General features: G+C 33.5%; 1 protein-coding gene across 10 annotated transcripts in view; it reads left to right on the top strand.

The window, feature by feature from the left end:
• Window positions 1-18,533, top strand: part of tcf7 (transcription factor 7) — a 109,680-nt gene that overhangs the window by 51,977 nt on the left and 39,170 nt on the right. For all 10 annotated transcript variants that reach the window (XM_039774209.1, XM_039774213.1, XM_039774211.1 and 7 more), the window contains one exon: window positions 8,465-8,591. In XM_039774209.1, coding sequence (XP_039630143.1) covers window positions 8,465-8,591 — 127 coding nt within the window. The remainder of the gene's footprint in view (window positions 1-8,464; window positions 8,592-18,533) is intronic.

The raw sequence follows: 18,533 nt of genomic DNA, 5'->3' as shown, positions 1-18,533 counted from the left end.
ATCACCACCTCTTTTCCTACACAAGATCAACGTTCCTTTTTCTTTCATAGCTGAATGTATTTGCCCAACACATATCCACATTTTCATACATTCGCCAACTTCCAAACCAATATTAACCAATATTTTTCAGCATTAATTGTCTGCCATCCAATTTGTCTTTGTAGTTTTATGGCGAGGTATCATATCAAAGTATATTTTGTAACTTCATCAACAAGTCTTTATCTGCTTCTCAGAATTGTAGAAAACTAACAGAAATGTGTGTCAGGAAATGAGCAGTTACAAAACTGGCCAATCTGAATGATAGGGGTCTGTGTAGAGTCATATTTTTGAGAAGATGGCATCAGGCTCAACACATAATTACAAATCGGACATAAGTGACAGACTCTTTGTTTGAGGCTTGTTTCATTTTTTCAGAATGTTACATTAATACTGATCATTTTTGAAACCAATAAAAAAAAAAAATTAAGGCTATATTTCCATTTTTTGCTATTGTTGAACAGAAATACCAAACCTTCAGTTGCTTTAAATGTTTAGATATTTTTTTTATTTTATTATACTTTATTAATCCTGAAGGAAATTACTTGGTTTTTCGCATACCCCTTGGGGTCAGATCACAGGGTCAGCCATTGTACAGCGCCCCTGGAGCAATTGAAGGTTAAGGGCCTTGGTCAAGAGCCCAGCAGAGTAGGATCTCTTTTGGCAGTGACGGGGATTCAAACCGGCAACCTTCAGAATACCAGCGCAGATCCTTAGCAGATATATTAAAATTCTTAGTAAAGAAAATAGATAAAATAAAAGTTTATTTTATATGAATGCATGTGTCAATTTTCGATTGGATCCCTCCCCTGGTCCTATTCTTTGTAAACTAAAATCTGGTCGTCCTAATAGACATGTAGCAGCACTACTTAGTGTGGACTTCAATTCCCAGCAGCCCCGGAAGAGCTGCGCTGTTTGGCCTTATTGGCTTTGCCACAAGGGTTGCTGCAAGGAAGAAACAATGTGCGCTACTTTTTACAAGGAGGCATAAGGCTGAAAGGAGTGTGATCCTCTGTCTGATTCAAGTACCACCTAGGATTACAATTTTTATGGATTTATGTTCTTGTCCTGTGCTTGCTTGTTTGTGTGAGACATCTTTACCTGGGGAGCAGTCCCAATCACTTCAAATCTTCATGTAACAACTTGGACATCAGGAGGACAGTAATTTTCATAATATTCAGGAGGCTATTCACTTGATCATTATCGCATGCATCTGTTATTAGAGTATTTGTACACTGTTTTGTGAGTGTTTACCATTTTATATTTAGTGTGTTGCCGGGTTTCATTTTTCCAGTTTTAGCGTTTTTCAGTGTTAAGTAATCATTGCTGTCAGGGAAATTGGTTAGGATTTGCATGTGTGTTGTTTTAATTGTTTCTTGACCTCTTTATTTGATTAATATATCATTTATTATCAATTCATTTTTACCACTCTGTTACAAGTCTGTTTATGAATGTGTGAGCTAGGTCAAGGCTGGGTGTGTTCTTGAGGTCCCTGAAATAAACTGAACAAATCACACAGGGCATTGTAAATCTGAGTGTTTTGTGACCTCTACAGACAGATATGTCTGAAATGGTGTGCATGCCAATTAAATAAATACACTCTGTTCACATATGCACTAGGCAAGGTTCTTAGCAACGCAAGAACGGCATAATACTCACAAACCAAGTCTGAATACAGGCAATTTGATACATACATATATTAAGGAAAGGGAACAAAAGCACTTCAACCAGTGATTATTATGCATCTGCCTTACAAGCTGATATACAGTACATATGCACCACATTGACTGGAATGATTAATCTGAAAAATCAGTAAAAAAAAAAAAAAAACCTTTAACCATATGCATTTTACATTGAGATAGTATAGGCTGTTAACCACTCTGTAACAGCTGGCCCCTCAACAGGGCTAACTGAGTAAAACTGTGTTGTTTAAAACATATATAATTTTATTTTTTCAGTCATTTTCTCAAAGGTTCTTCTATTAACCTCCTTCTCTTGTGCACATGAATAGACTAATCCCTTCATGTGCTTACAAATCTTACATTTTTCTCCTCGCAAACCCTTGAGTGAGGAATACAGACCTCAAATCCAGAGTATTAGCACCTCTCATAGGTAAAGTAATATGCTGGTGATATTTAGGGTAAACATTCCATAAATTTGCTTTGTTCAAGACCTCGGCAGCAATACATATAATCCCTTGGAGTGTAAATCCTTGACTTGTGTAATGTTGTACAGTTCATGGCATTCGATGTGTTGGCTTGCAAAGGAATGTAAATCACAACCAGAAAAAAACGACACTACAGAGAAAATCACACTTTATCAATACATATTCCAGAGAAGGTGAACAACCTCACTACGTGCTGTTCACCATAACCTGCATGTTTTTCTTTTGATTTACCCAAAAACCGAATCAAATCCTCCTGGAAGACACTAAAGCTATCTAGCTCTACTGCAGCTTTTGGTGTCTTAAGTGGTTAGACACATTTCTGAGAAAAAAATAGACATTTTTGATGTCTTTTTTTATGTAGCACATCTTTCCTGTCTGTGGTCTGGTTTAGTATCCTGTAACTGCAAGTTGATGAAAAAAATTCTGGAAGGTGTGTTGCACTCATTTGGACACCTACGCTTCACCCCTGTTTTCTTGCTCTCATTGTCCAGTTGTTCTTAGTTGATGCTGGTTGTATTGCATGAGAACGGGAGATGGCAACAGCCCTTTATTTATAAGGTTAAAGGTGGAATTCTAAATACTTTCTCTGATGTTAATGATTTGCCAGTTATAATTAATCATAACTGACTCCACAAACAACTAAACTAATTCAATTGTATAAAAAAGCATAGATGTCTGTAAGACAAATCACTCCACACATGCAAATGAAAAAGTATCCTAAGTAAAACCTAGTCAAAGTACAGTTTTTCCAGAAATTTGCAAGATACAGAATAAATTAAACCTATTACTACCCATCTCTGAGTATAGAGTATATATTATTCAATTATTAAAGTGCTATTTGAAGAAAAAACATGTTGTATATGTTTATACAATATGTTTACCCAAAAGACACTGCTGGAGTCCAAAGTATGAACATGTATTACATACTGTAAATCAAAATATCTAGGAGGGTTGAACAGATAAGAGTGAATCTTTCAAGGTAATAACAGAAACGAGATGCGACTATGTAATGGTTATGCATGTACAGGTTTTCTGTGATTTGGGTCACTTCTCCAAAACAATCATGTTATCAAGTATTTTTTCACTCAAAGCCCCAGGCTCTTCTAGACAAAGCTAGGGAAGCCCTAATATTGATTTCCAGGTAAACATCTGTCCTATACCATACCTGTATTAAAGAAAAACAATGCCTACTGAACTCTTGTACCAGGGCCTGGATTAAAGCTGCAGAGTACTACTGATGCCACCAGCTAATGAGAGAAGTGGCTAAGACAACTTTACTCCACATACCCAGCTATCCATTAATCACACACACTGATAGTTTGTTTATATATATATATATATATATATATATATATATACATACACAGTATGGTGTGAAAAACTATTTGCCCCCTTCCTGATTTCTTATTCTTTTGCATGTTTGTCACACAAAATGTTTCTGATCATCAAACACATTTAACCATTAGTTAAATATAACATAAGTAAGCACAAAATGCAGTTTTTAAATGATGGTTTTTATTATTTAGGGAGAAAAAAATCCAAACCTACATGGCCCTGTGTGAAAAAGTAATTGCCCCCTGAACCTAATAACTGGTTGGGCCACCCTTAGCAGCAATAACTGCAATCAAGTGTTTGCGATAACTTGCAAGGAGTCTTTTTATAGCGCTCTGGAGGAATTTTGGCCCACTCATCTTTGCAGAATTGTTGTAATTCAACTTTATTTGAGGGTTTTCTAGCATGAACCGCCTTTTTAAGGTTATGCCATAGCATCTCAATTGGATTCAGGTCAGGACTTTGACTAGGCCACTCCAAAGTCTTCATTTTTGTTTTCTTCAGCCATTCAGAGGTGGATTTGCTGGTGTGTTTTGGGTCATTGTCCTGTTGCAGCACCCAAGATCGCTCCAGCTTGAGTTGACAAAAAGATGGCGGACATTCTCCTTCAGGATTTTTTGGTAGACAGTAGAATTCATGGTTCCATCTATCACAGCAAGCCTTCCAGGTCCTGAAGCAGCAAAACAACCCCAGACCATCACACTACCACCACCATATTTTACTGTTGGTATGATGTTCTTTTTCTGAAATGCTGTGTTCCTTTTACGCCAGATGTAACCGAGACATTTGCCTTCCAAAAAGTTCAACTTTTGTCTCATCAGTCCACAAGGTATTTTCCCAAAAGTCTTGGCAATCATTGAGATGTTTCTTAGCAAAATTGAGACGAGCCCTATTGTTCTTTTTGCTTAACAGTGGTTTGCGTCTTGGAAATCTGCCATGTAGGCCGTTTTTGCCCAGTCTCCTTCTTATGGTGGAGTCGTGAACACTGACCTTAATTAAGGCAAGTGAGGCCTGCAGTTCTTTAGACGTTGTCCTGGGGTCTTTTGTGACCTCTGATGAGTCGTCTCTACGCTCTTGGGGTAATTTTGGTCGGCCGGCATCTCCTGGGAAGGTTCACCACTGTTCCATGTTTTTGCCATTTGTGGATAATGGCTCTCACTGTGGTTCGCTGGAGTCCCAAAGCTTTAGAAATGGCTTTATAACCTTTACCAGACTGATAGATCTCAATTACTTCTGTTCTCATTTGTTCCTGAATTTCTTTGGATCTTGGCATGCTGTCTAGCTTTTGAGGTGCTTTTGGTCTACTTCTCTGTGTCAGGCAGCTCCTATTTAAGTGATTTCTTGATTGAAACAGGTGTGGCAGTAATCAGGCCTGGGGGTGGCTACGGAAATTGAACTCAGGTGTGATACACCACAGTTAGGTTATTTTTTTAACAAGGGGGCAATTACTTTTTCACACAGGGCCATGTAGGTTTGGAATTTTTTTCTCCCTAAATAATAAAAACCATCATTTAAAAACTGCATTTTGTGTTTACTTATGTTATATTTGACTAATGGTTAAATGTGTTTGATGATCAGAAACATTTTTTGTGACAAACATGCAAAAGAATAAGAAATCAGGAAGGGGAGTTTTTCACACCACTGTGTGTGTGTATATGTATGTATATATATAATATGGTGTACTGATAATATATTGCAATAAGAAATTCCTGTATTGAAACTCTGCTACCACATTTAATGACGACAAACCTCCTAAAAGTGCAGAGTAATTAGTAATGTATTTGCAGATATACATATTTAATACCAGAATATTTTTTTCCCCATTTGAAGGTTAAAGAAAGATGCTAGTTACACTTTTTACATGTCCTATGTCTGATTTATAATTGGTGATGTGTTGACACTTCCGGTCCAAATTCCCTTTATAACTTAGGAGAAACACTTTAGTGACACCTAGTACCACCACAAAATGATAAGACGTTAAGCATGGTTGTTTAACAACAATACGAGCAGTTACAATGCTGATCATATTACTGTTTATCTCTTTTCATTTGAATGTTTTGCAAGCAATTGTAATGTTGGTACAGGCAGCAGAGATTTTCTTGTAGAGCACAAGACTACAATAGCACTAAGGTTATTCCCAAGACTAGCAACATACAAAAGCACTTTTAGTTCATGTTTGTATTTAATAGATAAATAAATAAATAGATATTCAAGAATTTGAAATAACTTCAAACAGACAGAAAATGGTTGGGGAATTAATCTACTGATCTGTTCATCTATTTTTTTATTTTAAAAACCTGTGCATATATCTGTTAATCTTTAAAATTAAACATTCATCTAACATTACATTTTTATGATTTAACTCCCCTGCTTTAAAGTCTTCTTCTAAATTGTCTGAAGTGAAATGTCAAAGAAAGACAGACTTTTAATTTCACAAATGTGTGTGTAATAAATTATTTCCAAAGAAGACAATTTACAAGAATGGCTGACTGTTTAATCAGAAAGGTAAAGTGGAAAAAGAAGAATTTTAATTTTTAAACTTGATTGGATGTCAATTTTAGATTATCATTTGAGTCATTAAAGCAGAAAAGTAGGAGTTATGCACTTGTAACTGTTTTTTCGCTCTAAGAAGAAAAACAGTTATGTCATGGAAAAAATATTGTGTTCAGTTAGTATTTACCTAGCTTTAGTGAGAAAGTATATTAAGGAAAAAAGGTAAACTGTCAGTCAGTGTAATGTGTTCGCTATACAAATTGTTTTGAGTTATGATTTAAGATTTTTAATGTATTTGAAAATAAAAACAAGTATTGAAAAATAAAAACATATCAAAATGTCATTTATCAGATTCAAAAATATTTCCATTTGAGTTTGTGTAAAGGGCCTGGTGATTCCAGCTTTTACTAATATATATGTCAATATTACAGGGCAATGCCTGGTACTCATCCCAGCAGCAATAAGGCAAAGCAGTGAACATTCTTACTAGACTCCCGTCAACTTGAATTTGAAGAGTTACTGATTAAATTCCTAATTGTCAAAGATATACATGTCAAAATTTTATAATGTACCTTTTGTTTTTATTTGAGTAAATGTCTTACAAATCATAATGATAACAATACATTTCTCATATTTTGCCATATTTTTACTTTGGAGTGCATTCAAAATGATCAAATACATCCATGGAGAGTACTGTATACTTTTTATTTTATTTAAATTATTTGGATAATTGATGTTTAAGCTTCACAAACTCACTAGTCAATGGAAAGTAACAACTACATTTTCAAAATCGGCTCCATCTGCTTTGACACACCAGAACTAAGACCATTATGAGTAAGAGGAAACCAGAAGTATTTTCTTTTCTCTCAGCTAAGAAATGTACTTTCATTGGTTACAGTAATATGTGGAGGTCTTTACAAGCACTTTGGTAAACCTAGAATAGTCAACATCAATTTTTGTTTATTAGTTTTATTAGGTTAGCACTTTTAATAACAATCTATTATAAACATTCTCATATACAGTATACAGGTATTTAATACCTAGGCTACTGAGTTCACCATTCCATAACTTTTAGTTGCTAACTAATGGGCGAGCCTTGTTCACACTTGACTTAAAGTTTGAAGTTTCATTGTATGCCTCCACCAACCTCCCCCACCACCATGTGGGAAGCCTTGAAAGTGAGATGACTAATCCTACTCATAGGTTATCCCGCAGAGTGAGTGATGCTAAAACCACAGCTGAGATGAGCATCATGATGGAGAGATATAGCCTGCTTCCACATCTGTTTTCTTATACAGTGTATGGTTAGTAACAGTGAGGGCTCAGTCATTTCTGTTTGTTAGCTGAAGTGTCTCTGTGTTTGGGGGTGTGTGTGTATTTTTTTTTTGATTCTTTAATTGGTGGACAAATGTGATCAATGAAAAACAAATCAAGTGAATCTGCTTAAGCGTGCATTATTGAACATTATAAATGAAGACATGATCATTCTGTATTTCCATCTTATTTGTCTCATTTTAATTAAGATTTATAATTTTTACCATGTAACACAGGCTTTCTGTAATATAATTTGATATACTATATACTGTATTTGAAAAGCACTATAGACATGTATTATATTCCTGATTATTGATTCCTTTTTTAGTACACTAGACTAATGTACATTTTATTATTTTCAGAACCAGTTGGTTCTGATTTTACTCCTACTAATATTCCATATTAAGTTAACACTAAGTAAGTATCTAGGCAGTTGACAGACATGTAAGTCAGTTTAATCATTCCAGCCAGTTTGTCCTTTTGTAGTGTTTCAGATGTATAAGGATAATTTTTTTTAACCAGTTCTCATTTAATACTTCTGCATGTTTGGTTTTATATTGTGAGCAAGTTTTCTATTTAATATTTAGCAGCTTAGAATTATGAAATGCCTCACACCTATTGGTTGAATGAGGAAAGTTGCTTTGTGATTGTAATTATTTCCACTCATTTTCACTGCTTCTTAATATAGAATAACTTTTTTTAAACAATCCTTGTATATTGGAAATACAACAGAGCTAAACTTGAGCATAGTTATAATATATGATTCAGTAGCATATACTAAACAAAATGCTGTGGCAAAAGTGATTTATTTTTGTAAGTTACATTCCTGGTATTGGGCGGGGGGGCAACTTGCATGACTATACTTAATTATATTCTTTGCTCTTTCTTTAGCAAAGATAAGTTGCTTTGTTCTCATCCTGTAAATATAAATTATTGCTCTTTTCCTGTGTTTCAAACAACTGAACAATGTGCTTGTTATATCAGAATCAGAAAACGTATTTTGTTTTATTTCGATTTTTTCTTTTCAAGATTTTCTTCTTTGTTTTTGAGTGCCAAAAACAGAACAGTAAAATAGTAATTTTGTTAAGTACATGAATTAACATCTTCTTTTTTCTTTTTCAGTCCAACAAAGTGTCAGTGGTACAGCAGTCTCATGGAATGCACCACCTCACGTCTCTCCTTCCATACAGCAATGATCACTTCAACACAAATTCACCACATCTTCCTGCAGACATGAGCCAGAAGCCAGGTAGGAGATGGGAAGACAGACTGCCTTTATTTGTAAACTATTAGTATAATCCCAGTTTTGAAACAGTTCGTCTAATAGTTTGTTCTACCCCCTGTATTTTTGGTCTGGCCAGCTTTATGTACTGCATCTTTACTCTTTTTCAACTTGTGTTATTTTTTACCAATGTATGATTTTCATTCAAGAATTCATGCATTACTTAAATTTGTCCTAAATATTTTTAAATATTATTTCATACTTGAAGAATCCTACAGATTTCATTCATCCACCACTGTACTATTGGGGATTGCAAAGGAAAGAAACAAAACAAACATGCAAAACCCAGAAACAACTGTTGCTTTCTTATTATCTTTATCTTGTTTTCTAGATTGCTGCTTCACATAAAGTTTTCCTTCCAGTTTTCTAAATTATAATTTATACAGATGTTTTTAATAAGTACCAAGCTTGACCCCACCAAGAATTCTTAAATTATGTAATATGTCAAAATCATTAGAGTTGATAAATAAGGATCTTTTTTGAAATTCAGAAATGAGAAATGCATATCATCAGTTGGTTAATCAAATAACTCAGGTACTCAAGTTTTCAAAAAATGCAAGAAAGTATTTTCTTTAATATATATATACAAATATATTCTTATATGTAGCAAATTTTTTTTGTACCAAAATATTTTCTGTTGGCAATATTATTGGTATAATAAAAAAGCAGGCGTAACTGTAATGTTTAACAATTATTTGCATTAGAAGTTAAGGAAATTTCTGTTTTGTATTTTATTTTGCCCTTCTTCCCACCACCTTTCCTATTGGTTACATCATTATGACATTTAGTATGTGTCTTATACATGCAAATTAGCTTTTTTTAATTAAAAAAAAAAAAAAAAACAATGAAAGATGACCTCCAAGAAGGAAATCATGGCTTTGTGCCAATGGTTCTTAACCAGTGTAAAGTTTATTAAAGTATTAATATTTTCCTAAATGCATCTTACCACACAATTCCTTTAACCTAAGCCAATCCAGCATTACTCCTTCAATCTCCTACATTGAAAAAACTCTTGAAGTGGTTTCATAGGATATTTCCTTCAGAATTTTTTTCCTACAGAATCATCTAGTGGGATTCCAATTCATTACTAATCCAGGCATGTGTCTGCTGGAAGCAATTATTTCAACAAACATTGCTTAAATTCAATAACAGATATGACACGTGATTTTTGAGTGCCAATTAATTTTACTTCTTTTTATGAGTGGTGATTTAAAACTGATGGAAAAAATAATCCAGACCAAAAGCTTTGAAGTAACAATGTTATAATTATTTACTTTTTATATAGTGTGCCTAGAGTTTTAAATGTGGTTAAAATAATTTGCTTGGTTCAGAAGTTACAGTAACCAAATGCATATTTCATCCATTATAAATGTAAACTGTGCGAATTCAATATGTATGTTATATTCTTGTATAAGTAATTTCTCTGATATTCATATTCAAATAATAGTATACTTTTATAGACAGTATAATTCTGTATGTTAAAAATATTAAATAGTCTTCAATTTGGCTGGAAAGGACAGTGACACCAATTAAAGCAACAGGACAAAGAATATAAATAAAGACATTAGCATATTACTTGAGGTAACAGTGGGTAAAATAAACACTTTCTTGCTCAAGCTTTTTAAGGAGCCTGTCATTTTGAGCTGTGCACATTTTAAAATATGTAATAGAACCTTGCACCCTGTGTTGGCTGGGATTGGTTCCAGCAGACCCCCGTGACCCTGTAGTTAGGATATAGCAGGTTGGATAATGGATGGATTGATGAAGAAAGCTTGATTAGGCAGGGATGTCCCTTTACAAAAGCTTCCCTTTTTTGGTGTGATGTACTTGTCAAGCACACTGGAACCTTTATTCAGTGCTGGGGTATTAACTTTGTTTCTCTGCATTTTTACCACTATTTTTACTAATAAATATTTTAAGTAGACAGAAAGGGTACACTTTTCTAAGCAATTTATAACCCTGGCTAGACTTTTTTGTGGACAATGGGATGAACTATGTATTATAAACATTATTTCCACAGGTATCCATAGAGATGCAGTGTTTCATTGTCTAGACTTTGACACTTGCCAAACATGTTGCCTTGATTTTGCTCAGACATGACATGGAGTTAGAGTGAATCACAGTTGATGGTAGTCTATGAGCAAATTGGTCAGGCTGGCAACATCATTAGTTTATAAATCCTAGGTAGTAAAGGGATATAAACTTCCATAACTGATAACACAACAGTTTTTTTTATTTTTTATTTCCCTACTTTTAAACTAGATTTTTGTTGCTATGAGTTTGCCAATTTTGGTAGAGCTTATTTGTTTAATCCATTAGAACCGATTTATTTTTGAGCCACTGAGAAATGAATAGGAGAGGGATTCTTCGAATTATCTTTACAAAGTAACACTCCTCAAAGCAAATGACACCAGAATACAAGATGAGCGAAACAGTGCCTTAAGCATACCTAATAATTTTTTTTTTATATCTAAATAAGTCAGCCTTGTTTATTATCAATACTGTTAACAAACATTTACCTATATAACAAATACCTTTTTTTTTTTTCCAATTTAATTTAAAGTTGCATTTAAATATAATCTTTATTTGGGATAAACCCATTTTGACAGTCTACTGGTAAGCTTCTAATAGTGATTCGAAGGAGTAAAATGGAACTATGTAGTATGTGCACGTGCCTTAAAAAAGAATATAGCTCTGCCATTTATGTACAGTAAGGTTATTTTCACACACATTCACAGTTGCACAGCTGCGATTTTTCAGGTGCACTACTGACTACCATCCAGTCATTCTGAATTGCAGCTTGGTTTCAGTTTCTCTATTTTTGGAAAGTCTGATATTTTGTGGTATATATGTTTTTTTTTTTTTTTCCTCCTCACCTGTATTAAACCTTTTTCAAAAGCAGTATATTTTTTATGTGTGCAGCATTTTTTTATTTATTTCCTACATGAACTTTTTATTTGTTTTCCAGTGAATATTTGAATGAGACTTGGATAATGATCTTGTTGCAGATTATTTTAGTTTTGCTTTGATGGCAAGATTCTGATTAAAAAAAGCCCAGCTCAGTCCCCATAAGAAGCACAACAAGTCTGTTATATCTGGGCTTCACAGCAATGATGTATCACAAGTATTTGGGGTGTTGAATGTTGTGTTCCATCTGTACTTGGTATTCTGGCAGCTTGCAGGATTTCGAAAGGTGCTATGCGTTGATGACTTACTCTATCATAACTTAGTTTGGCTGATGTACTTTATTATTGGGTCTTACAATGTTGTTGGTTTTGCATGATGCAGAGAGGAAACTGCAGTATGTTTCCTTGCTTGTTCTTCCCATCAAATATGGTCAGCTTTTCAAACAAGGTCTTCTGTTGCCAGTACCATCATGAGAACAGCAGAAAACTTTATTCATCCCCTGCTGGAATATTAGAAGTGGTGCATATGTAATGAACCTGCCAATTTCTAAACAGTACAACAAAATTTGTCATGTTTTTGTAAAGTTTCCTTAACTATCTGTGGCTTCTAAGGTTGCAAATTATTAATCTAATTGATTTATAATTTTATATTATGAAGGCCATTTTATTTTTATTTCAACACAGAATTGCTCACTCAAAGTATATTTTTTGAAGTTGGAAAGCAAAAAAAAAACAGTGTTTTTTTAAGAGTAATTTATATTTTTGCAAATAAAGAAGGGAACTCTGTGGAAACAACAGGAGTATATATATTTTTTTGGAAGGAAAATAAATATTTTAAAATGGAAACCATTTGTGAGAGTAATTTATTAAGCAATCTTAATTCTGTTCATTACATTAAAGACAGTGGTGTTCTTGGCCATATAAAATTTACTTTCTGCTGGTTGTTACTTTTGTATTCTGATTAGTCTGGGATGGTTTTGAACAAAGGAGTATTTGTAACATTAAACTTACCTTTAAAAAAAAATTGCACATTTCTGTGTTAAAATAGGGGAAAAACTAATGTAGTGGTTATAAAATGTGTCATATTTTGTATATATTTGATTTTTGCAAATTACATTTTAAATATATGTTAAATATACACTATGTATTCTATTAGAAACAAATTGTTTATTTAATATTATAACTTATATTTGAGTTTCATTAGGCCTCCTACGTAAAACTGTAAACATGTAAGGACTATTGTCTCTGTAATCTACTTTCTATGCTAATTTGGGTACATTGCTGCTGTACAGCAGTGCCTTTACCAAATTAATAAAATGTAATACAAGCAAAAATGTTTGTTTTTCATATTAATGAATGTCCGCACATAGAAAAAAAGTACACTTTCTGGGTTAAAATATTGGCTCAGTATTTCAAGAGGGACTGGCTTAGTTACTTTCTGGTTGCTGAGCATTACAGCACTCAGGATACTGAAACAACCCTTCAGCAGTGTCAAATTATAGTAATTTGCAAAATTCTTCCAACAAAGTATATGGTACTTTAAAGCTTTCTTAAGTACTAGGTGCTCTCCATTGACAAATGACTTCCCGTTTTAAGATGGCTTGAAGGGAAGTTTTATTATTTTTAAACCTCATATAACAATAGACATAAACATACTAAATCATATATATCTTGTAAGTGTAATTAATTTCCTACCAGAAAAGTTTTGTTTGTAAATTTTTATTTTATTTTTTGCTGAGAAAAAAATCAACAAGGTAACAATCTTGTATCTTTTTTTTAATTAAATCTCAAGTTTATTTTGTCTGAAACTTAATATCAAAAGTATAATTTTATTGCATTCTTTAAATGATGGTTCCTGCACATGAATTCTTTTAATTTCCAATGATGGTGAGAATTAATGGTAGCTTTAACAATCTAGAGTTCTGTGACATAGGATACTAATTTGTGAGGAGGCTAGAAATGCTAATTAGTTGCTTTTCTTAAGTTGTAAAACCTGATGAAACATTGACCAAAAATTTTCTGTGTATTATGACAAGTCCGCACAGGCTACGAATGAGTGTCCCTGCCCATTCTGTTTCCCCAAAATACGCAACAGCAGCAATTTTCCTTTCTTTCATTGAGACTTGTATTTTAGGACAGTTTAACTATTTCATAGCAAAGGGATTTATTTTCCATTTAAAGTTTAGTAGTGCAAAAAAATGTATGCATAGCAGTGTAACATGGTGGAAACTAAATCAAAAGTGAGGTTAATATCTTCCACATTGATTACACTTGGCTTTTTCATCATTATTTACATACTGCATAGAATTTGGAGTCAATACTCATAATTGGTAAAGGGGCTGTTCCTTTTTCTTATGATGTAAAGGTAATATTTAGTACTGAGAACTTTACAGTCTCTCATAAATGTCATGTCTACATGCATATTTTATAACAGACTTTTATGAACATCTTTTATACTACATAGCATCACTCGCATAAATACCTAATTCTGTCTATTTTGCTTTAGTTTTACTTGTGTATATTTTGTTAAATAGGAAGATTAAGTCCCTTAAAATTTTTCTCTTGTTTTTGTAAATATTATATAGTAAAACTGTTAATGAAGAATATGCAAAAATCTGAATGGTAAGAAGTTAGCTATTGTTATTTGTGTTTCATTTTTCAATTATTTGGTCATGAAAAGAGAATCAATAAAAATATAAAGCTCTTGGGAAAGCCGTACATTACAATGAAAGTATTAAAAATGTTAAAATTAAGCATGATTTTATTTACAAAACACAATGGCAGCAACAAATATCTGTGCATTTTAAACTCAAATTCACTGAACGATTACTTCTAAAATTACAAACATATGATCAGGAGTAATTCCACCAGTTATACAAGAAATTCAGATAGCAGCAACAATTGACATTAAATTATTGGGCATCCTTTTTTATCTTCAGATATGACTATGTACAAATTCTACAATTGCTGGCATTTTCTGTATCCAACATTGTCCTTTAAATTCTTGTACAGTTTCATATTGTAATCTCCATTTGAAGATTTTTTTAGTACAGTTTACCTTTGAGCTATCAAACACAAATTTGCATTTTGTTTAAAATGTTAGTTTTATGCTCTTGGTAAAGTAGTGAAAATTTTCCACAAGTTTCTTTTTTTAATCTCTGAAATATCTATTTAAACATTACATTCATTAATGAAAAAAACTTTTATTGAAGTAGAAAAAGGTAGAAAAATAATATATGTAAATTATTTGGTTCATGAACATCAGTGTTAACAGTAAAAAAGTACCAAAACATTAATCTCCAGCCCACTTAATGCAGTTCAGGGCCTTGGGAGGAAACAGAGCCTATCCAGCAACACTGGGCACCAACCAGAAATGAATTTTGTTTAGGGCATCATACATCGTTTGGTCCACCCTTGTACTCGCACACACTCACAGCCTGGAATTTCTGATCACAAGAACACTCATGTCTTTTGCGCCTAGTTAGCACAACCATTATACCCAGAGGAAAATCCACACAATCCCAAGGAGCAGAAGCTAACTCCACAAAAGCCATGACCTGTTGTGGGATCCAGGGTGACTGCACCACTGCACTGGCATGCTACACCACTGTTACATAGTGCAGTTTTTAAATTTCTCTATTTTCTTCGCTATTTTATTTTTTTAACCCTGGCATTATAATAAAAGAGAAGAATTATGTTTCACTATACTGCCTTATTTGTTGATACTGGTAGTCTAATATGATTGATGCAATTGGTGCACCTCAGTGATCTTAAACTCACAACAGCTGGTGATAGGAAGGCTATGAAAGAAAATTACAATTAATCAACTGTATGATCTATATAGTGACATGGCAGAGTTGACATGCTTATTAGCAGCTAAATCGCCCAAAATAAATACCCTCTTTTAATTGACCATATTCTTCAGACTGCTTTGCAGTCGATACATCAACTTTCCAATTTAAGACTATGGTGATTTTGTACACACTTTTAAAAAATTCACAGTGAGGCTATCTGCACCTCACATTTCAATTAGTATTTTCTCATATGCTACAGTAGAAAAGCACAAATTAGGAATTACCAGAGAACATGTGGAAGCACTGTCACACAAAAGAGAAAAAAAATTAAAAGACACAGTTTCAAGATTTTCATATTCAAAAATATTTTGCGTAGGTAACATTCTAATCATAATTATTGGGTGACTGGCTCAATATAAACACGGGGTTCATCATGCAAGGACTTAGCCAGAGCTAAAATTAACTGTCTGTCAATATGCGTATATTGTGTACCATACCTGAGTATTCCCTTTCTTACTGTGGAGTTTGTCAAGATATTTCAAATTTATTTAAACAGCTGAAAATTTCTGAGTGAGATCAATTAAGGATTTTTCTTATTGGGTAGGATTTAGTTCACATACTTTTGCCTATGGGGATATTTTTTCCACTTTTTCTTAAGCCATATTCAAAGGAAATAATACATGTCACAATTATTGAATTATATAACAATGTATATTGCAACATATTTCAGAATTGAACTGCAATAATTGATATAACTTCAAAACATTTGCAAAATTATTTTATGGCTACACAAATATAATATTTATCATAAGTCCCTTGGTGATTCTTACCCCTGCTGATAAGAATGCCTTTGAAGTGTGGTAGAAAACTCTCGAGTACATGGAGAAAGCACACATGCATACATACAGCAAGAATATGCAGTCTTGACATAGTCAGAGTCTGGGATGAGATTTTAACAAAGGACTTGGAGGATTTGTGTGAGCAAGGCTAATTTCTGCACCACCATATTACACATACAAATTAATTTCATTGTCATTTGTCACATTTTGTACCTTTTGAGGATACATGAAAATAAATTATCCATTCTTTTTCAAACTTAGAACTGTTTCAGGATCACAGGAAATGAGTGGTTATCCCAGAATTTGTGAACAAGGTGGACACCAACCTAATAGCTCATAATATTCCAATTTAATTACCTGTTAAACTTGATACACATTTTCATATAGGTTCAAAATTCATTATTGGTTATAATGGAGAACAAAAATCCTCCTTTGTGGCATTCACATATCAAACAAACTAGCCACATTTATTTTATAACTGAGAGAACGTATACCACAAGTTTCACAGCTCTTTAGGATTTTTTGATAGAAGAGCCCTGAGACATTTACATCACCTAGAAATGTGTATACCTAGCATGCAAACTGAAACTGAAGTCACTCAAGTAATGCAATGCCATAAAAACCAAAAACAATTTTTTTATACATTTTACAGCTGCCGAGCATCTTTATATTTTTACCTTTTACTACAATTTTTTTTGTCTTGCAAAATGGAATTGCTGTTTAATGATAATTACTGTTAATTGGTGAATTTTGCCAAAGCATTTTTTTTTTTTTTTGTAGCTAATATGGTTTTTTCACTGGTGACCTTGTTTGCTGAATATTTTCCTATAGATTCACCTTGTGGCTTGCTTAGACAAAAAAATTTTTTCCCAGCACCCCATGATGTTTTGCAAGGCTAAAGTTACATCACAGAGCTGTAGTAGCCATATACAGAAATATCCAGCCGTTAAAAACCTTGCCAAGCTGCTTCAAGCAAATGTGATATCACAGCCCTTATGAGTATCTCATCCCAAAAAAAAACATGCAATATCCTCATTTGAGGGGCACATTAGCTGACCCTTATAAGAATATTATGAGTACTGCCAAAAAATATTTTTAACACTGATCACTATGCATAGCCCTGCATGTGCTGGAGGTGTGATCCAAAATAAGCCTTAAAGGAGCCCTCCCCTTCCCCAAGAAAGAAATCACATGTGACCCTATGAAATAATAATAATGAAAGATACAACAACAACATTTATTTATATAGCACATTTTCATACAAATAATGTAGCTCAAAGTGCTTTACATGATGAAGAAAAGAGAAAAAATAGAATTAAAATGAGACAACACTAATTAACATAGAATAAGAGTAAGGTCCGATGGCCAGGAAGGACAGAAAAAACAAAAACAAAACTCCGGACAGCTGGAGAGAAAAAAATAAAATCTGCAGGGGTTCCAGACCATAAGACCGCCCAGTCCCCTCTGAGCATTCTACCTAACATAAATGAAAACAGTCCTCTTTGTATTTAGGGTTCTTATGGAAGGACATGAGGACTTTTAATCCATCAATGTAGGAACATCATGGTGCTTTGATTAGGTGGTGGTGACGTAGGTCGCTACCACAGAAAACCGGAAAAAGAAACAAGAGAGAGTAGGGGTTAGTACGGATAGATTACTGTTTACAAGTTGTATATCTTTTGTTATTATTTTCTGTCTTCATGGAAGAAAAATGTGCAAAGCATCTACACAGAGATTGGAACTAAGGAAGATTTTCTCGCTGTGCCCAGATGCCCCAACCATCCCCCCAAAACAACCCCAATATTCAAACAGATTAATGCTCCAGCCTCATGCCACCACTTCATGGCACAGTTCAAGATTGGAACACTGTTAGCACAATATGTTTTTACGTATTGATATTTTGTGGATTTTTTTTATTTTGTTTGGAGTTATTGTCTCGTGTGCATCTTTTGTTTGAGACATAGTTGTGCAGTGGTTAGCAAAGCATCTCTCAGATTTCATTTTTGGCCACAATATTCAGTCCAGCATTTATGGGAGATGGTACCCTGTAGGAACAATTAAAACACCATTGCACCATCATAAGCCACTCAAAACTAGTTTAGTTCTACTTCCCCGTTGACTTTAATGCATTTTATTGAGTTTGGTGAAGTTACTGTACATTCTGTGATTTTGGCAAATTTGCTAAAGTCAAATAAAACTACTGTATATTAAATGATTAACTTTTACTTTCTTTACCAAATATTAAAAAATGATTCGTGGCTCTCTTATACACCAGTGACCAACAACATTATAACTCCTTAGTGTAAAAAGCGTTTCATTGTTTTGGCTTAAAGTTATTTTTATTAAATCTCAAAAGTATAATAATGATAA

The sequence above is a fragment of the Polypterus senegalus genome, chromosome 13 (assembly GCF_016835505.1).
Source record: "Polypterus senegalus isolate Bchr_013 chromosome 13, ASM1683550v1, whole genome shotgun sequence".
NCBI classification, from domain to species: Eukaryota; Metazoa; Chordata; class Cladistia; order Polypteriformes; family Polypteridae; genus Polypterus; species Polypterus senegalus.
This window is presented reverse-complemented; position numbering and strand designations above follow the sequence as displayed.